This window comes from Melospiza melodia, chromosome 1 (assembly GCF_035770615.1).
Source record: "Melospiza melodia melodia isolate bMelMel2 chromosome 1, bMelMel2.pri, whole genome shotgun sequence".
NCBI classification, from domain to species: domain Eukaryota; kingdom Metazoa; phylum Chordata; class Aves; order Passeriformes; family Passerellidae; genus Melospiza; species Melospiza melodia.
In genome coordinates this window covers 29495217-29517301 of record NC_086194.1, presented here as the reverse complement: position 1 = coordinate 29517301, position 22085 = coordinate 29495217, and the positions used below count along the sequence as shown (strand labels likewise).

The following is a 22085-nucleotide window of genomic DNA, read 5'->3' as shown; positions in this document are numbered from 1 at the left end:
AGGACTTTTGGTTGACATTCTCAATTTTGTACCAACATTTTCCACATTCTGTGAAGAAAATGAACTCAGTTGTGAGGGCTAAACTGAGTGTTCAGGCCACAAAGCTGTGCTCCTTGTCTCTCTGGGTCAGTGATCATACTGATCATACAGAAGGTGCAAGACTCCTCCAGTTTTTACTTTAAAATAACATTTCCAGGCGCTCAGATCCAAAGAAGAGGTGAAAATATTGAAGGTTAGGAAAGAATTTCCTTCACTGCTACATCTTTGAGAGACAGACCTAAGCCTCATATTAAGTATCTTAGGTGGAGCACTCCTCCATTTTCCTGTATTTGCGAACTGGGGTTTTTGGTAATTTTAAAACTCTGCGTGTTCTTTGTGGAGCCTGCACAGACTGCAGGCAGAGATCTGAAGGTGTATTTGTCTTCAGGTGTTTACCTGCAAAGGTTAGACCTTGACTATCTGAAAAGTCAAAATAAGCTTTACAAGTTTTTTTGCTTGTTTATGCCCAGAATTTATAATTTTTTATGTTCTTTCAGATATCAGTGAAGTGTTTAGTCCCATAATTTTATGTATTTTTAAAGTTCACTTTTTATCACTGAAACATCATATTCTTGGCAGTACTATGCTTCTAACTTGATTAACAGAATTCCCCAAGTTAGCCTTAGTTCAAAGTCTTCTTCAAGAATGCTCTTCCACACCTATTTGCCAACTGTTTCTTTCTGACCTTCCTGTTGAAGCCTTTATCCACCCTTTGAGAAAGCTTGCAGGTCCCTTGACATGCATTATCTCCCACATTCCAGGCTTTGTTCCCTCCTCTAACTATCCTGGTCCCCCACCCAGCAATGTTATGAACTCCTGGGCTTCAGGACACATTCTCTTTCCATGTATCATTAACATGAATTCTGGGTACATAGTTTACTCTCATTATTCAATGTTATTCTATGATAATTTTTGTTGTTATTATTTTCTTCAAAGTAGGAATCATGATTATTATTAAGGCTGGTAAGGAAAAAAAAAATCATCCATGTATTCTGGATCTTGCTTACAATAATATGTGCTGAATGAGTCCTGGAAGAAAACATCTATGTAGAAAGAAAAGGAAGATGATGAAATTCAATAACCAATTCTGTAATTAGGCTTTCATGACGGAATTAATGGAACAGATAACTGAACTTCAGCCTGATTTTTTCAGAGGACTTTCAAAAACCTCTTGTGTGTCACCAAAAAAGCAAACGTAAGTGAATGTTTCCTTGAATCACAGGCTAATGATAAACGACTCAAGGCCATCTTCAAAACCTCCACACTGTTCATGAAAATCTTCCCTTAGAGAAGGGAATATGATCAGCATGTCTTGAACTATAGTGATTATAACTGACTGCACATATAACTGAGAGCAGTGTATAGCAGAATGATATTGCTGTGCCCCTGCACATTTCAGGAATTGCTTTTAAGGGCTGGGTGGGAAGTCTAAAGGTCAATAGTGAGTTGTTATTCTTTCTGAAATTCTTAAGTGATGAAAAATACCTATATTCAGGCTGAGAACTTTGTTAGGGACAAGAAAAATCACCCTAAGTAGATCTTTGTTCTAAAAATAAAAATATTCCCAGAATTTGATTTTCATCTCAAGAAATAGAAAGGAGGGAATATGACATGGGAATATCCTGATAATCAGTTCAGGCAGGAATTGAATGTTTTAGATTAGGTGACTCTTCCTGCTGAAATCTCTTGCACCAGAGTGTCTGTTAAGCAGATGAAGAAAAATTGCTGGAACTCATTTTACTAGAAGAATTTCTTTACATTTTCTAACTTTAATTGGTTACCTCAGTACCAAATAACAAGATATTAAGAATACTGTTCAGAAGCTGCACCTTCCTGTGTTACCTCATTGAGCTGTCTCATTTAGGAGAGGATAGGAGTACAGACACTAGTCAGCTTGGGATTTCACCCATTGGAACATACTATTTTTCACAAGAGAGAAATGGAATTTTCTCTTGTTTTCTGGTGCTTCTGGTTACTCTCCTACACTCTAAATCTGTCATCTGCTTACAGTTTTGTGAGTGCTTATGTGCATCTAGCTGAATCTTAAAGAATTGCAGATGTATGTGTATTTTTGAGAAATGCATGCCTATCATTCCTCTTTGACTTAAATGGTCTTTCAAATATCTTTCAAATACAAATTTGTTCTTCATGGAAAGGCTTTCTGCTGCATGAGAGTATTTCTTCACTCAAGCTAGGTCATAGTTATAGTATTGATAATTCTTAGTTAAATAGTCTTAAAAATGTTAAGAAAAGTTCTGTATATATGATGTGTTGGATACCCCACTATGTGAAAGAAAATAGATCACCTTGATGTACTTTTTGTTCCATACACATTCAGTTGCCTAAATGCATGCTGTTGGGGTCTGCACACAATTCTACTGGAAAGCATTCTTAGGAAAATTCATCATTTTGCATTTGTTTATATTTGTATCATTCTGCTATTCTGCATTATGAATAGCACCATCAAAAAGATGCATGGAGAGGACCAAATTAAATGAGCCAATGAAGCAGTCATGAGAAAGCAAAACTAAAACCTAAGTATATCACCTGCTCAGAATTAACCCCATTTTAACATGTTATAGACACTTAGGTGAAATTCGATGGTATTATTATTTTTTCGTATTTAGAGTAGAATGCAGTCACTAATCATTTTATGGTTTTAGCTCTGGCAGCAAAAATGCTACACCAATATCTGTAGGTATCAATCTCTGAATTCAGAACTTATTGAAACATTAGGTTTGTATTATTTTACTCAGATTCATAAAGTACAAGTGAGATGAAATTGAAAGAGCCTAACCATTAGGCCCTCCAGTCATTGAGGCAGGTTCAAGGAAGCTGAGAATTTGGCAACAAATATTTTGTGTTTTAGTGTAGCTTCTCCAGTATTCAGCAGGTATCTGGTATTTTGAATACATTGTCTTCATGTATTGTCTTTGTCCTCTACACCTTTTCAAAGTCTCTCAAATCTAATTATGAGCAAGAAAAATGAAATCAAACAAAACAAGGAAGATGTACTGTTTCAGACATCTTGTTTTCTTCTCAACATAAACCTCTTTGCCTCAGTTCAGCCACTTTCTTTTATGGAATTTTATAGTATTTGCAATTCTAAGCATCAGCAGCAAAGGAATGAGCATGTGTGTCATATCCAAGGATATTTTCATGCACTAGCAACTGATTGCTTTCTTTTTTGGTGTCTCCACCAGTAGTGGTATGATCACTCTGCTCTCTGTTTCCACCACTTTCAATCTCAAAATAAAGTGCACAGAAGTTTAGTCACTTAGTGCACAGAAGGAAACATTCACTGAAGAGAATTCCTCTGTGCATTATAGCACTCCAGATAAATCACTTCTGGTGTAGATGATGTATATTTTGATGTTGTACCAGTGCTAAAATTTGGTAATGAACAGTCAAATTAGGCTTTGTATTATTTTTTAAATTTTTCTACTCTCTTGCATTTTATTAAGAAGAGAAATACATCCAAAATGAGTAAAAATTAATATCACATAGAGGAAAAGTGATTCAAATTACACTTTGTCTCCAGTAGTGAATGACCTGTTAGAGAAAACATGAAATACTTTCCTACAAAACTGAAAAATTAAAGATTTCCATGAATTCTGGTATTTACAGCAGTCTATATAATGTGGAAAATTCTATTGCACTTCAGCTTAATTCTGAAAAGCATTCCTATCATTCCTGTGTGAGTTAAATGGTCTAATATGTATCAGGGAATCATAGAAATATTTAAGTTGGAAAGGGATCTAGAGATCCTCTAGTTCCAACCCCCCTGACACGGGCAGGGATACCTTCCACTAGATTGGATTACTCAGAGCCCCATCCAGCCTGGTCTTGCACACTGCCAGGGATGGGGCATTCACCACTTCTTGGTGAAACTCTTGACTGAAAACCTGTTCCAGTGCCTCACCGCTCTCATAGTAAAGAATTTCTTCCTTATATCTAATCTAAACCTACTCTCTTTCAGTTTAATGCCATTACCCCTTGTCCAGTCTCTGTGTGGCCATGTGAAAGCTTTGTGGCCTCTCCAGCTTTCTTGCAGGCCCCCTTTTAGGTACTGGAAGTCTTCCCAGAGCCTTCTCTTCAGGCAGAACAGTTCCCAGCTCAGCCTGGCAATGACTTTTTGATACCAGTTTTTTGAGCTGCTGAGTATAAGCTGTTAAATTTGAGTTTGTTTCCCAGCAAGTCAATGGAACACTTTCAATGGACAGAAAAATCATGATTCAATGGGAGAAAAATTACTTAAGTACGTTAGTAGTAAACCCAACACATTTCTATCTAGCCTTGTCTCTGTCCCTTTATGGATTTTTTTCAGTCATTCCAGAACATGCTGTTGTGTCAGGGAGATTCTTTAGCAGAGCTAATCACAATTTTAGCTTTTCAGCAATTTCTGAGTGTCAGTAAAACAAAAGCACCAGTAGATCTGTGCACAAAACTATAGATAGAATTTCTGAAACAAAGGTGACCCTTGATTTTTTTTTTTTTTTCAGTAAATCCTGGTAACACACTGGGTGAGAATGTGTGCTGTATGTGATGTGAGCACATCACAGAACTGGCAGCTGGAAGTTTCTGATAGCACTGATTCTGGTCTGCTCTGGGACCCGCACTGACAAGCCTGGCATGATTTAGAAAGTCTTGAAAGCCAGATTCATTCTGCCCTAGAGTAGTCTATCTCTGGCTTCTTATGGGCAGGGTCATGACCCAGTGTATCTGTGGTGTAAGCAGATTGTCTTGATGTGCATGGAGGTGGCCCAGCACTACCCTGCATGACTCTTGGAAAAATAGTTTAGGAGTGCATCTGTGTGCATGTGTCCCTGGGAGACTATTGCTGGTTTATGCTTTGTCTTATTTTATACTTGGGATGTAGAGTGAACAAAAATCACATCCTTTTCTTAGCATTTTAAATTTTATGTTTGCACATAACAAAGTATACATGTACCAAACAGAAAAGTACAGAGTCATTTTGATGGGTTCTTAATATGATATTAATTTAGTATCTTTATATTGTTTTGACTTATCTGAATTAATGGACTTAAGCTTTAATATGAAATTATAATAGAGATGCATTTGCAAACTACTGTCTTATTATTTAATAATGGTTAACTGATTAAATTCTGTCCCTAATCTACTTTCTGTCATTCACTAAAATTGTGAGGGAGAAAAAAATAGAATTTTGAAAAACTGAGTAGATATAAAGCAGTATAGATCACTTGTTTTTTTAATACTAATGGGCCAGTGCATCACACCAAAGCAAGTCAAGGTGATTTTAAAGTTTTAGAAAAGATGTTTGAAAGACATTGACACAAAACCACCAATTGCTATGGGCAACCAACTGTGCGAATCAGTGAATTGCTGCATAAATTCTGGCATTGTCAGTCCTTCTTGTTCAGAAGCATGCCCACAAAAACTGAAGTAATGGAACAGCAAAGACCTACTGAATTAATATTTGGGGGATCTGGAGTAAAGAAATCACTGGCCAATATTTGCTAACTTCGTCTTTCCTTAGCAGCCAGTCTGTGTCACTCACCACATGAGTTCCAGGGCAGATTGTCCATTTCCTCTTCATTCCATTATATTTTTTAAACATGAAAAAATTTACTTGAAGTAGATCCTAATCTCTTATCAATAGAAGAAATAATTGGCTTTGATTTCAGCTTTTAGAAATAAGTATAATGTTTTGATTTTCCTGTCAGCAAACACATTTTTAAAGGGGGAAATACTCTAAAACTAGGCGAGAGAGAAGATGAAATCAAGCGGAAATGCATTCCTCCCAGGAGATAGGCTGGTTTTTTCTTCTTTTCTTTTTTTCCTAAGCAGTCATTAAAATCTGTTTCTGAAATCTTAACTTTATCATCTGCAGATTGGAGGGAAAAATGTGTGGAGAAATTCTTGTTTGAATTAGTTCCATTTTCCCATAACTCCAGTTGGGATGCAAGATAAAATTATCAATGAAATGTCCTAATTTGATCCTTAACCAAAGGGATGTTGTCCTATGAATCATCTGTGTTTGTGGGAGGCAACACTGAAGCTAACAGAGCAGGAATGGGACCCAGATGTTTTCTGAGAAGCTGGTTGCACTGCAGGCTGTGTGTATTACCTAACGTAGGCGAGCATATGGAAGAAAAGGTTGGAAACATCCCATTACAAGTCATATATCATTGAGCTGACAGCAAGGATTTCAGCTTATTTTTATTTAAATCATGAAAGCAGCTGCTCAGCTGTCCAGCTGTATTAAATTTAACCCTTTTTCTGTCAAATGAATTTTGCTTTATGAAATGGCAGCCAAACAGTTTGGTGCTGTTGCAGAAATACCCAGGTTAGAGGGTGTTGTGATGACCATGGTCCTCCCCAGCAGAACAGCACTAATGATGGCAGAGTCTGCCACTGGGTGACAGTGTCACCACTCCATACACCTGGACTTCAGGAAATGCCAGCAAGCCTTTTTGCCTGCAAGGAGTGCAAAGGAAAGGCATATGCACTGTATAAAAGGAGGATATGGAGATTTTTTTCACCCTTTTTTGCACACCTTTAGAATGAGTAATTGCAAATTTTTTATACTTGTTCCCTTTTTTATTTTCAATTATTATTGATTTTTTTCTTCCCTTAATTTTCCTCCTTATTTTCATTTTTTGTTTGTATATGGTATTCATCAAACTCCATCTCCTGTAACCTCTCTTCTTAAATCTCTGCTTTTCCTTTTCCTGCCTCTACTCTTTTTCTTTTCTGCTTATCCCCCTATTGTTTCCTTTTTGTTTTGTTTCCTAGTGCATAAGTTCCTCTGAGGGATAGTCCCTTAACTGCTTCTCTGTCCCATTATATATGCTGCATATTCTTTACTGTGGTTTTTTTCAAAGAATTTCCTTTTTCTATAGATTTGGCATTTATTTAAAAGAAACACTTAATTTACAGAAAGGCTGTTCCCATCAGTAGGAAACAATCTTTGGCTTTCAAATCAATCCTTCATGACATGTTTCAAGCAGCTTATTGATTTGTTATTTTTTAGCACGCTTTTGCTAAAGAAAGAGGCTTTAAGTGAAACCTAAAAGTTACAGTTAAGTAACAGCCATACAGTAAGTACAGACTTTAATTTCCTGTGCAGAAATCTGTAGAAGAAATAAATAAAAGCAGTATCCAGCATAATACTAAAACAGATTAGTAGTTTTGGCATGCGAAAGTATGCTAAAGTAAGTTCTTACTGTTTTGGAGACTATATGCTTTATTGTGTGCTGTATCTACTCTGCCCACCTCCATGTCAGAGTCCTCTTTTTCTGTCAGAGTATGTTTTCCTTTTTTTCATCATTCATGTTTTATATTCTAGTCATAGGCCTTTAAGTCTGCAAAATATTTTATAAGGATTTCATTCACATCCATCAGTGTGAGGCTTTGGGATAATGAAATGGTATGCTTAAATTAGCATTTCTATTTGATACAAATATTTACATCCAGATTAATTCTCTCTTCCTTAAACACACTGGAAACACAAGGAGCTTAGCAGCAATTGCTTCCAACTTGTCTGCCACTTTGAATAAGAGCAACAGAAGGTGCTGTACCTGGCCACAGTAAGGTTCTTCATGCCCAGGTGCTGTGAAAGGCAGCCAAAGCACTGCTCTCTTGCAGAAGTAACTTCTGTAATACTCTGACAGTAATTCCATGTGATGTCTCTAGTTCCTGAAAGTTCAGCTGTATTTTTATTAAAATTACTTTTTTTTTTTTCTCTCTCTCTCTTTTTCTGTTTCCACTTCCATTTCTATCTCCTTAGGCTATTCTTCTGAGACACACAGCTGTACCTAGGGTATCGTTTTCATACCCTTAACAGATGGCGTTTTCTGCGAAAACCTACGGTTCTGACTTCTTAAGATTTTCCTCCTTTTTTTATCTGGTTTGCACTCACCCATTGTGTATAGGGTAAGGTTTGAATCTCTCCATTTCATTACAATTCCTTGCATTGGAACCAACCACTAGCTGTAGTTATCTTGTGGACTCATGCTGATCCCACTCCTGCAGAAGCACCTTTCTTTCCTGGTGCAGTGGTGTCATCTCTGTGTGTCAGGTAGCACCTGCTCCTTTCATGAATAAACCATGACTTGGATATTTGGGAATATCCTCCGATCTGCTCTGACTTGCAGGTATCTGCTTGAGCAGCTAGACTTGCAACCAAAATTAGCTTGGAATATGATGTTTCCTCAGGGGACATAAGGAAAAGGTTTACCTTTTTTTCTGGAAAGTTTTGCTTCTTGCAAATATGTCATTTTGGAGAAAACAGGGGGTTTTTTGCTATCACATATTGTTCTCACTTTCTACAAAGTTACTCTGTTTGCCTTATTTTAAAACCAGTTTTCTGTCTCTGGTTGTTATGAAGGACTTGTTTTACAGTCATTCAAAGTAGCATAATCTTATTATTCTTCCCAAATATGATGTCTTGTGGGTACCATTTGCTGTATATTTAATCAGTTGGGGTTTTTTTTTGGTTTGTCCTTTTTTTAAAATGGTCCAAGTTCTTGTTTTTCTAATTATTTTCCACAATTTTAGGTAGTGCAACTGAACTGGAGAATTTAAATTCTTCATTTTGTTTTTGGTTTTCAAGGAGCTGTAATCTCATTTCCTCAGCTTCTCATATGTGTTTTCTAACTGAGCCAGTGTCAGACCTTCACGATTAAGACAACTAATTTAATCATTAGTGTACATGCTAATGTACAAGGCAGTGTGGAGGGAAGGGGAGGTTAGGGAAGTCTGTCTCCTGTTTGCATTAATTACCAGACACCTGGTTAGGCTTCTAGACATTTTCCAGGCTATCTCAGCACTTTCTAGGGCTTGGGGGGGACAGTGGGAACCACGGTGGGGTCTCCCCCTGGAGCAGGAGAGGCTGCTTTAAGTCCTGGAGTGTTATCACGGAATCTCACCGGAGGAGTTCAGTCGGGAGCCTGACTTTGCTGAGAGGCCCTCCAGGTGGCAATGCAGACAAACTAACAGGTCACAGGGACAGCTTGGAAATACTGATCTGAGAGGATCTAAAGTTTAGATTACTAAAGTGGTCATTTTATTTGTGTTCAATATAAATTATCCATCATTTGGACAGGACTGATAATTTTACTTAAATAACAACTGGGCACAAAAGAAAAGGGATTAATTTGGTCTGTGTAATTCCATTAGCATTGTTAGTTACTAAGAGTAGAACATTCAGATATAAATGTTAAAAAAATCATAACACCTAACATTTTAAAGACACTAAAATTAGTCACTTTGATTTTTACAATTGATGCTTCATTCTCTAAAGTCATGCATATTGGTAGCCACTTATTCCTTGAAGAATGAATAAAAAAATACTACTTTTTATGATTTCATATTATTTATACGAATTTTACGGAGTTAAAAATATGCTTATAGTTATAACAGATGGAGACAGAACTACTCAGTGAGTCAAAAATATTAAACATCAGGAAATAAAAGACAGCTAATATGTTTAAAACTTGAGATTTTTCAGACAACAAAATTCAGTGTATATATATATTGCAAATTATTTATTTATCAAAAAACTCCAACTGGTGATGTTTCATGTCCAAATTCATAATCTTTAACTTGCAAGAAAGCCAAAACCAAATTTTTAGGAAGGAAACAAAAACTCAGCCCTAAGATACGTGAAAGCTTTGAATAAGATTTTTCTCTATACTTGCTACAGAGATGTGACAGCAAACAAAAATGAAAAAAAGCTCTCAGTGCCAACCTACAGGAATGGATTACTTAAATTACTGTTATTTTTTGATTATGTGCAAAAGTGATTAACTTCTGTGAAATGTCTCTATGTCTATTCCTTAGCATACCAACCTGGTAAGATTGGTTTGTCAGGGAAAAGAACTTCAAATGGGCTTAATCATCTCAATGAGACTTGCTTGCCAAGTGCACCGATTGGAAGCTACTTGTACTACTTGTAAACTTTTTTTCAAAGAGAAAGCATCTTCAGGAGTTTTATGAATGTATATCTGATTTCTTAAATAATATTTTTTTCAACCTGATCCACTATCTGTTTGAATTGCACTACTGAGTTATTGCATGAGAGGAACAAATACCTGAGTGGCCAGTTTGAATTGGCCACTCAGGTGGTTAATATTGATAAACCTCCACACCACTTTTCTGATTTGGAGATGCATTGGGTTGTAGTTTTTTGGGGTTTTTTTCCTGCTGAGTTACAAAATTTAGGATTTATAGCTGAAGTTCAGTACATGCATTTCATTTTTCTTGATATATTGTACTTGTTTATGTAAATTTCTTTGTTTGCATTTCACTCTTATTTGTAGTTCCATGCCACACTGTTTATCTATGCAAAAAAACTTTAAAGGAAATGTTATTGACATATATGTTTTGGGGGGTTTTTTTCTGCATTCATTAATATGAGTGCTGCTTCAGCTAAACATTCCATAAAAAATATACGCAATAAATCTTTTGAGACAGGTTAGCAGGCCACACAATTATTTACAGAAAGCATACAAATGCTCCAAGGGGTAATTAATTTTTGCAAATAAAAAAAAAAAAGACAAAAATTCAACTATAATGCTGTGTAATTTAGAATATATTCCTTCTAGAAAATTCCAAGGCACACTCTAGGCTACATTAGTCACTTCAGAAACTCTGATATGGAAAATCTAGTTCTATCTAGCAGTCTGTTATTAGATTATAGCAAGAACATAAAGAGAAATGCTGGTTTATGCACCCATGAATTTTAGGAACTGTAATCCCATTGTATGTGTACTTCTTTGAGTGTCACCATGGCTTCCATGATCTTTCTGTTGTATATAATTGTTGTAGATTTTCTGATTTTATTACAGACTAAAGCTTAGCACAGTACTTGAGGAAATATTTTACCTTCTGTTGTGTTCTGCAAGCTTTTTGGGACAAAATATTTGTGTTTTCTTATCACTGTAGGAACCAAACTTGTTTCCAGAAGTTCTTCCTGTCATGTTTCTAATATCCTAAACTCCTGTAGATTTGTGTTCCTTGTTGTGGAATTGATATAGGTAGTGGATTTCTAGAGTGTGCATATATAATGTTCGCGTCACTACAGTAACTGAGAAGGATAACAATCCAAGTTCCAACCTGATCCATCATGTTCCCTGCACCTACAGGGGACTTGTAACACTCATACTTGTCCTTTAATGCCCTAGTTAGAGAAAGTTACATCCTACCTGTAAGCTCCTCATTTGCAATTAATTCTCTGTCTGTCCAGGATTTTATTTTGTTTTGGTTTTTGGTCTTTTGACACAACCTGAGTTTTTAGTCACAGTTTTCTGCTAGGCTTTCAATGACATAGCGATATAAAGTAAAGGTATCATTTTTTCCCTATGTAAAGACAACATATCACTTATAAAAAATATCACTTTTTGCCCCATAATTCATTTGGGTGTGTTACCACTATCCACATATTCATAGACTTGGTCCAATGTGAGCTGTCCAAGACAGGAACTGGGTATTTGAGGGGTGAGAGTCTCATACAGGATACATACATGCATATGGTTCCTACAGCCAGGCTGAGTAACGAGATAACGTGATTGAAGAGGGAAGAGCTAAAACCAGCGGGGGGGTGTTGTTTATTTTAAGGCTGTTGCTGGTGCAATTTTTGGTGCAAGAGCAAGATGTCAAGTGTAACAATGGAAAGAAAAAAATAAAAAAAGACAACTGTGAAGGGAGTCATAATCATCAGTGTTTGAGGAGCATTTTCCTTAGGAGAGCAGCAAAAATGAAGTTACGAGAGTTCTGCTGCTGTTGTGGGGAAGAGGCAAGTGGGCTTTATAGGTTTATTTGTCATGTGTCCCAAGGGCCTATCTTTTTAACTTTTCTAAGCTTAACAGGGGTTTTATATCAACATGCAGATGTTGCTGACCTGTTTTCTTTTTGTTATCTCTTTAACATTAAGAAGATATTACTGACTCAATATGAGTAAATAATCTTCCTTGTGCTGCTCTTCATCTATGAGACAAGAGCTGATTCTTTCTGAATGGTGCTTCTTCCACCATATGTTGGCCTTGGCAATGGCATATTGCAGGTCTTTTCTTTCCTCTGTATGGCAACCAAACATTCCTTGCGTTTGGAGCTTTTTTGAATGAGCGCTGGTAGAGTGGTTTGCCTGCTTGCTATTTCTTGAGAAATAGGAATTTAGTCTCAGTGCATAAAAACATAGAATCAGTTAGGTTGGAAAAAATGTCATAGGTCCAGGGTCATGGAGGCCAACTGTTAATGCAGCACTGCTAAGTCCAACACTAAACCCCATCTGTAAGCATCACATACACATATCTCTTAAATACTTCCATGGATCGTGATTCCAGTGCTTTCCTATGCAGGCTGTTCCGGTGCTTGAAGACATTTTTCCTAATATCCAATCTAAACCTCCTTTGGCACAGCTTGAGGCCATTTCCTCTTGTCTTACTGCTTGTTTCTTGGGAGAAAAGACTGATCCCATGCCTTACTACTTCCTCCTTTCAGCTGTAAAGATCAGTAAGGCTCCCCCTGAGCCTCTTCTTCCTCCAGACAAAACAATGCCAACTCCCTCAGCTGCTTCTCTTGGGACTTGGGCTCCAGACCCTTCACCAGCTCTCTTGCCCTTCTCTGGACTCACTTCCATACCTCAATGTCTTTCATGTAGAGAGGAGCCCAAAACTGGACACAGAATTCAAGGTGTGGCCTCACCAGTGCTGTGTACAATCACTGCCCTGGTCCTGCTGGCCTCATTGTTGCTGTTACATACCAGGATGCCGTTGGCCTTCTTGGCTACCTGGACACACTGACAGCTCATATTCAGCCAGCTGTTGAGCAACACTCCCAGGTCATTTTCCACTGGGCAGTTTCCAGGCACTCTGTCCTCAGCCTGTAGCGCTTTCTGGTGTTGTTGTGACTCAGGTGCAGGCTCTGGCACTTTGCTTTCTTGAAGATTCACCTCATACAGTTGGTCTCATCCCATTAATCAAGCATGTCCAGATCCTTCTGCAGAGCCTTCCTGCCTTCAAGCAGATCAAACACTCCCTGTGATCTTGGTGTCATGTGCAGAGAGACAGAGGGTACACTTGGTCCCCTTACCCAGATAAAGATATGGAATGAAATTGACCCTGTCTGAGACCTAAGGAGCACCGCTTGTCACTGTTTACAAGCGGGATATAACTGCACCATATTTTTTTTGTGACCAGTCATTCAGACAGGTGTTTTTACCAAGAAAAGAGCGTGTCTGTCTAAGACATGAGCAGCCAGTTTTTCCAAGAGAACTCAATATTTATGCCAGAACATTCCCACTCAACAACAAAGCTGTAAATTTCCATCTGATTATATCAGCTGGAGAATCAGCATTATTGTGTACTGTTAAACCTGTGTGTTGTTTTGCCTAGTTGCCAGTATACAGAAAGGATTGTATTAGACTTGCGGGACCAGATGAGCTCAACTGGACTCAAGAGAGGAGTGGCTGTTCTTGGAGGCTTCTCAGGTACTGCCTTCCCAAAAGTTGTCAAGTTGACAGGTTTTTTACAGGGTAGATGTCTGCAATACAGTAGGATGTCTTCATACATGGTTAAATATGTGTTTAACAAAGATAAAGTCGAGTATGATGCAGGCACATCAAGGATTTGTAATAAGACATGATCTGCAGGAAAAGAACCCATACAGAAATAGCCAGTTAATTTTGATTAATAAATCTGTTGGATAAGATTTTTGTGTAGCAGAGGGGATGAGATGTATTGAACAAAATTATTTTTGTAAATCTAAACAAAATGTATACCTTACATAAATGCAGCAAACCTTTTCGTGGAGATCAATTATTTTCAACTGCTTTTTCTTAAATGATAAAACACCCAAGAATGCATACTCAAATCCAGAGTTAGATTTTTAGGTTGCTAATTTCTTCCTCTCCTCATCTCAGTAATAGGATTCAGTTGTATCAATCCCACATGAGTCTCTGCATTTTGACAAAGTAATGATAGATATGTCTTTACCATTATTTCCTAATTCCAGATATATGTGTCATACTACAAATTTTATTTCATTTTTAATGAACTACACATTCTGCACAATTCCCTGGTTAAAGTTTTAACCCCATCAGAATGGAGCACTTATTTGATTTGGTTTTTAAATTATGTTTCAGTACAGTACTTCATAAAGAGCATACAGGGTTGTGGAGATAAAATCATTAGTATAGGTCTAATTGGTTTTGCACATGTCTTTTATACTCTAAAATTGTTCAGCTATATTAAAGATATATAAATAAATGCTACTTCTTTCTATCTCACATTTTTTCAGACAATTATATGTCAGTACTGAGTATAAATTCACATAGGAATGAACAGATTTGGAATTCATAAGACTGACAAACCACTGGCAAAATTACAAAAACTATGAAGAATAAATTTTTCACTTTTCGATTATTACCTGTTCTTGTTATGAATGTGTGTGGGAGAACAACTTAACAAGAAGTCCATTCAAGGCCTGTTTTGGAAACCAAATACCATCAGAAAGTGGCCTTTACCATTGTTGCAGCCTTTGGAAGATACTAGGTCCAGCTCACCCTGTGTGCCTGAAGAGGACACCTAGGAGTCACTCCTCATGTTCCAGTTGCTCAGTATTTTAGCATGGCTTATAGCCCAATGAGCACAGTAAAGCAAATTGATCCAGTTTCTCATTTGTGGATTAGAACCAGCCCTGTGAGAGAGTCCCACAGAAAGCTGCTAGTTACAGATAGAACAAACCTATGTATCTAAATTACCTAATTGTGTGGGTTTATTAATGAAAAATTCATGGTTGTCTGTTCAGAAACGCAGTATCTGTGTTCAGAATTTTTTTGTTCTTCTTCACTTTTGTCTCTGTTCCTAAATACTTTTACATAAAACTGTAGACTGCATTAAGTTTTTTTTGAATCTATAGGTAGCTTGCTCATTTCTTTTTCTCTGATTGGCAGCAGGTGGAGGTGCTTTTAAGTAACTTTTTTAACCAGTTAGCTTCTCCTTTATTCAAAAATAAAGGAGCTGTTCTCTGATGGCATCATTATGAAATCAGTAGTAAATTCCTTAGATAGACTAATCTTGTGGTATCTGACAGTATTTTCTTTAACAGTCATAAGACTCAAAGCCATATTCCAAGTTGTCTGTACTAGTCTCTCCTCAGATTCCATTATCTGTCATCACTGCAGATGTACCTATGATTTTTCTATAAGATTATCTTATTGCTGAGCTATTTTACTCATTTGGACATCATTTTTTAAAGGTGCGATAGTTGTTCTCATTGCTGAAAAGAATTGATTTCTTTCAGATTTTTAGGCTTAATGCTGTATTTTTAATGTGTGTCCTCCTATAGACTTCTGTAAGATTATTTTTTAAGCATGCAGGCTTACACAAAAAAAAGCGTGTTTGTATAGTACTGCTGAAAAAATGATATGGCTGATATGAAACTGCAAAAAGCTTCTAGTCTGAGAGAGCTTGAAGGGTGTAAATAAGGAGGATAATTTCAGTAAATATGAAAGGATTCATTATTAACGAGTTCAGGAGTAGAAAAAAATTTAAAGGGCTAGCAGAGCAAAATATTTCAAATAATTAAAGTAAAACTAGAGATAAACATATTACCTAGATTATTTGGTTCTCAGAAAAACCTCTTTGATTCTTAATGAACAGTTGGCAATTGTTTAATTCTTACTTTTAAATAGGTAGTTAGATACTGATTTTTATTGTTGCGAAGGGATTCTTTATGTTGGGCAGACACCTGACTTTGTCAATTAGTTTGGAGAAAAAAATGGATGATTGCTCACTTTCTAACTGCTGGAGTATTAGTTTCTATTTTAAATATAATGGGACAAGAAATCAGAAAGGTCAGGCACTGGTGTTTTGGAAGTGCAATACATGAGTCACAAAGGAGTAAGACATGGTAGAATCAAACTCTAGTGTATAATACAGGGAGCGAAATTCCCGTAACACCATTCCCTGTTTGAAGAGTTTTAGGCAAGGTGTAGCTTAGATACAGAAGGTTTTTTTCTGAATTCGTGACAAGCTCAGACTTGATGGCTTGGTCAAGTGAAACCACTTTCTTCCTCTCATTCTTTCCTAGAAAGATTCGTCCATGATCCATCTTGCTGGTGGTTTCTATCTCTCAGAGGGGAGCAGAAGCCTATATGGCTAAGCTATGAGATCACCACCTGGAGAAGATCTAACTTCTTATCCTTATGCTTTAGAAATATTTTATCTTCCATGTTGGACTTGGCTTCACCAGCTTGGAAGCTTCTCTGGTTTGAAGGAGTGCTCAGACACTCAACAATACTTTTGTGGAAGTGTCAAGCCAAAGCTATTGTTCTGTACTGGCTAGGACAGCAGCTTGTCTTTTAGAGCAAGAATATCGCAATGTCCTTTGATCCCTGAGCTGATGTAGAAAAAGGTGTCTGGTGTCTAGGTAGCAATCAAGACATAAAACCCAAAAAATATAGGGGATTAAATGTAAGTGAAAGGTCTTGGAGGTCTTGATGAGCAATTGGGTGGAGAGGGATTGCTCTGAGGAAGAGTGGTCAGTGGCTGTTCAAGAAGCTGGTGTGTGAACATCATTCAGAAGGAGAGAATTCATTTTGTGGAGAGAATGCCCTTTTGATTGTCTGTTGGGAAAAATGGCACTTTTATAGAGCTACTCTTTCCCAAAGCACTTTCCCAAAGATTTTGCAGACATCAGTATTCATCTTCTTACTTCCCTTGTTGATAGACAGATGTTTTTCCACTTCATAGGAAAAAAGGCTGTAACAGGAGGGACAGGCACTGACTGCAGGTAGCAAACAGGTGTGCAACTATGAATGAGATGGATAGAGCTGTCCTTGTAATAAGCAAATAGGCTGGTGAGCTATAAGCTTAACTCAGAGTGCTTCTGCTGATTAATTAAGCAATGAATAACCATTAAATCCAGGAGGTTTGCAGTCTTATATATGTGCTGTTCTGCTGTTTACTTATCAGCTATACCTATCTGCTATACAGTTTCTACTTATTAGTTCCATTTATTTACTGTGTTTTAACTGGACTAATTAATCACACTTAAGAAATACTTATGTAATATTTCAGAAGGTAGAACTGGAGGAAAGTGTTCAATAGTGGCAGTATAAATGTTTCAAACCAGCTATGTAACCTGTCCAGAACAGAAGCAGAGACTTTTGATCGTGTATCCATGAAAGGATCTTTGTACATCAATATGTATAGGCAAAAAAAATGGCTGCTATGAATAGTTACTAAACAGTTTCATAAGCCTCATTCTAATGTAATTTAACTTCAATTAAATTTGTGAGGTAGCTGATGTAAATGCAGTTCTGGGTCAAATCAGTTTATATTATAAACGTTGCATAAGTGTTTTCTTTGACTTCAGAGTTACACTGGGGATAACTATGGCCCTGCAATGCAAAATCAAATCCATATTGTGCCAATCAGCCTACTATCTGATGGAAGAAACAAATCTTTCTAGAAAATGCATGGGATATACGTATTTTATATATCCTTTTGAATGTCTATGTATGTATATATTTATATTCATACAGATATTCCCTTCTATGAATGATTTTTTTAACAGTTAAAAATTCTCTGCTTTCATATCTAGGGTGATTATCCTGATCACTAAATTTCTGCTCAAAATGAGAAGATGAGGAGCACTAGCACATGCTTTCACATTTTCAGAGTTTGAAATCCAGAAAAAAAATCAGTTTTGAACACTTTTAGTGTTTAGACATTCAGTACCTGTGCTGCCAAGGTTTATTGAAAGCAGCTGGATGCCTGCCTCTGTCCTCCCCCTTTCTTGGAACTACTGCCAGCACAGGTAGTCAGAAATGGAAAGCAGAGAAATACTTGAGCATCTGTGCTCTCTCCCGCTCTCTCTCTCTCAGGAAAACATCTGTGGCTTCCATAGGAAGCACTTATTTTTTTCCATCAGCATAGACTCTGGATACCCTTGGGTCCAGTTTTGGCTCAGCAAGCCAAGTAGGATGCAGTTTATGGCTTAAAACTTATGAGAGAAATCATTCAGGCAGTCCCATCCCTGGCAGAACACTGAGAGAAATTCCCCAGGCTGCAAGCCACATGTGGGTCTCTGACCTTTTATTAGCTCACCATGGGAGAGGTTAACAATTGTTGAGACTTCAGTCATCCCTTTGACAAACAAATACAACAATACCAAATAGCCTTTCCAAGATGAGCATATTCAGGGCACAACATGCTTTTTAATGCAGGGTCCAATGTAGGGGGGAAGAAACCCCAAAACAAAAACCCAACCCAAAAACTTAGAACTAGAATAGGATATGTTGCTATAAAACTGAGGCCTGGATTGCTATTTTTTCCAACACTCAGCTATTGTTCATATTACTTTGATTTGTGAATTTTGAAAAGGAACATAATCATGAGACAGAAAGAAATTCTCACACAATTTTTAGCTCAGTGGTCAGTGCCATGATTTATGGAACTAAGATTGTTCAATAGCTGGAGCAACATAAAAAATGCATGAAATTATCTGATTCTTAAGGATGTCTGTTGTATTTATCCAAGAACATTTTTGTTGAGACTAAAAAAAAAAAGCAAAAAAAGGATTCAGAATTATTGATATGAGGGTTGTCAGAATAAAAACACAGAAGGCCAAATCCATGTCTTTTTGAAATGGCTTTGTCTTCTCAGAAATTGCTGTAGTCAATGAAACTATCTTGGATTTTAGTAAAATAGAGATTGGAAAGTAGCTCTTTTTTGGGGGAAACAGTCACCGACTTTTTGTAGCTAAGAAACTGTAGATACTAATTATCTTGCTGTATGCTGTGTAATCTGTGGCAAAGTATGCAGATTGAATAGCCCAGCATTCCAGGCTTTTACCATAATTCCTTGATTACTCTTTCAGTCTTTAAGGCAAATTATTTTTGCTATGCAATCCAGTGGCTTTAGTGCAGAGTATGCTGAGTGTAAAAGAGGAGCAAATTAGCTCATGCTTCTGTCATCAGCCTCTGCAGCTATTGTCTGAAGAGGCAATGCAAGCTGATCTCTGAATGTTATAGTCCTGTGACTTCTCTGATGGGAAGCAGGTTCAGCCACATTCAGTGCCAGAAACTGAGTAGGGAGGGTGGTGGTGGAAAGAAACATCAGATTCTGCTTTTCGTACTTTTACTAAGGTGACAGCCACATCTGAGACTGAAACTGGTGAAGTGTTGCACAAGGTTGGTTATTGCAAAAAAAATAGTTGCTAAGTCATGGTTGCTCCCTGTGCTAAGCAGACATATCTTTATTAACCACTGTTGGCAAAGTAGATCTGGGAAAAAGTTATTTAGAGGTGGAGAGTGTTTTTGTATTCATTGTAAATAAACAGAAATACCAAAGTGGCAGAGATCCTGCCAGAAAGATCAAGTACAGCTACACAGAGACACATGCCTGTCTAACTGTTTACAGACCAACTTCCAAACATAGCTGATTCCAATGCTATACCATCCTTAAACCACCCATTATCTAATGAAAATTTTAGTTAGAAAAGGCCTGTGTTTTGTTTCCATTACCCCAAGCACTAGCTTATCATAATTTATTTTTGTATTAGTCTTTTACATGTCAAAAGATTGACCTTACTCCCCTCCTGAGTATTTTTGTTTGTTTGTTTTCTCAAAAATACACAGCAGAATTGCTTCAAGCTTTCCTACAGGTCCATTTTTCTAAACCTGTCTATAATTCTTGTAGCTGCTTCATTACTATATCCAGCTTATTTATGTCTCCCTGAAGACTTCACCACCTTTCAGTCACTGATCAGCACATTAAATGCTTCTTTTATGTAATTCATATATAAAATATAACATAGTAACATATATATGTTATATAATAGTTATTTATAAATGCTTCTGTTAATATCTTTCACATTGATACGGACATCTTTTTGTATCAGCATTTTTGTTTGAGATATGGTTTGTTTGTGAACTACTCTGATTCAAATTTTTTCTTATATACTCCTTATACACTCTTTTTTCTTATAAACTCCTCCTTAATGATTACTCCTCACAGGATATTTGTGTATTTGGTTTCTCTCTCTAGTACCTCCCATCTCTACTCAGTTACATGTTTTCTTCAGCATATCCAGATTTTTAAAAAACTATAATGAATCTCACATTTTTTAGGAAAAGAGAAATGTTTAAATTTTTGTCTTGTTTTTATATTTTAGAAATGTTATAATAAAGTGCCATCTTTTTCATCAAAATCCTGGTTTCTTTTGCATTTTGTGATTCAATCTTTAATTCTTCCTTTCTGGGTGTTTCTTTTGCAACTCAGTTCTGCATCTTCCATACAGAAGTTTCAATTGAACCATAGTCCCCTAGTTTTCCTATTAAAAAGTCACATAGATTACTTCCATGAGGCTTTTTTTCTCTAACCTAATAAACAATACAACTCTATTGGCTTGACATAATAAGTGGGAATATGAATGATTTAGCTTATTTGAATACATTTGTGGTTAATGTCAATAACAACTTCTTTTATATAATAGAAAAATGATGAGTTTTTGGAATAAATGGGAGTTTCCCCAGGCAAGAATAGAAGCAAGAAACCACACCATAGGAACTCCTGAGAGCAATGAAGAGAGACACCAACAGCCAGGACATCTAGTTTTCCATGTAAAGGAATAGACATAGGGCTGGATCAACCTCAGTATATTTTTCTTTGTGAACTTAAGAACAGTCACAGTTTATTGCCTTTGGCCTCAAAAGAGGGCTGGCCAGCAGGATTGCTGTGTTCCACCTTTAACGTGGACGTGTGCCTTCCACGGCAAGCCTTTTCCTTTATGGTATCAATGAATATTGACCCATTTCCTTCATTCAGAAATTGGTTGATTTGATTTTTTTAATGCTGAGCACAGCCTTCTCTGTTCTTCATTTTTCAGTTAAAGGATTTATTTCTCCTTAAAACATGTTGGCTTTAAGAGCAGTCTTCATCTAGAGTGAATTTTAGCCTTGATCTTCCCCTGTCTGTCTTGAATACTTTTCTGGTGTTTGTTCACTGTACTGGAAATCCCTTCTGCTTGTCACTCAATTGTTTTATCCCTCTCTGCACATTCTTAATCCTTTCTTTCACATTTGCCATTAGTCACAGAAGCCAGCTTTTCCCCATCACGTCTTTTCAACATCTGCAGCAAAGTTTTTCCCATCAGTGATCTAATGTCTGTGGGTTATGCTTAAAGGCTGGGATTACTTTTTTAATATTTTTCCCCACATAGAATGGAAAAATTTCCATTTTGGAGCTCATAGCTAGTCAGCCTTCTCTCAAGAGGATATTTAGTATACCCGTGAGTGGAGATCACTTTGCAGCACCTTTGTCAGACCTCTTTAAGCTGACTGAGCACTCTTGGTTCTCTTCACCACCTGCCAGGGTGGTTGTGCAATACAGCTACACTCTGAAATGAAGACATCCATACAGAAACAAAGAATATTTTATGCCTGCTAATGATGGAGGGATTGGACACTGCATTGCTTCAGTATGAAACTGAAGTTTGTATTAAACTGAAATAAAAATGAAAGGATTGAAGAGATTGGAATATGTCTGTAGATGCCTCTTTGGAAAATATTACACAGCCAGGTACTATCTTGTCCAAATTCTGAAATGTTATGTTTAGCAGTTTTTTTTCCATGTTCAAACTACCTTTTTTTCCCCTGTAGCTGTAATTTTCCTGTATTTTCAAACTAGGATGAAAGCATAAAGGAGAGCCCCCTTCTGCATTGCTCCTTTAAATGAATTTGTCCCATCTTTTAAGTAAAACTATTTTCAAAGCAAGATTAAGCAGTGTGGTACCCAAAAATTTCTTACAGCCATGACCATAGAAAAAACCTACCCTTACTCTTATATATTTATGCAGTCTTTCTCACTTAGAATACTGAATTTAAAAGCATTCAATTATTTAAGCCAAAGAGAACAACATAAATTTGATAAAATATAAGATGTGCTGTAATCTATCAGTTAAAGTAAAATGAGCTTTATAATTTTTTCTAATAATGAAGATTAAACTGTTCTTTACATATAAATTAAATAATATCTTGTGAAATGAAATGCTTCTTT

At 36.8% G+C, this 22085-nt stretch overlaps 1 protein-coding gene across 2 annotated transcripts in view; it reads left to right on the top strand.

The window, feature by feature from the left end:
* Positions 1-22085, top strand: part of AGMO (alkylglycerol monooxygenase) — a 186099-nt gene that overhangs the window by 156689 nt on the left and 7325 nt on the right. Inside the window, exon 13 of one of the 2 annotated variants that reach the window (XM_063152389.1) lies at positions 13416-13510. The exons of the other annotated variant lie outside the window; for it this stretch is intronic. Within the exon in view, the coding sequence (XP_063008459.1) occupies positions 13416-13510 (95 nt within the window). The remainder of the gene's footprint in view (positions 1-13415; positions 13511-22085) is intronic. 2 annotated transcript variants of the gene reach the window in all.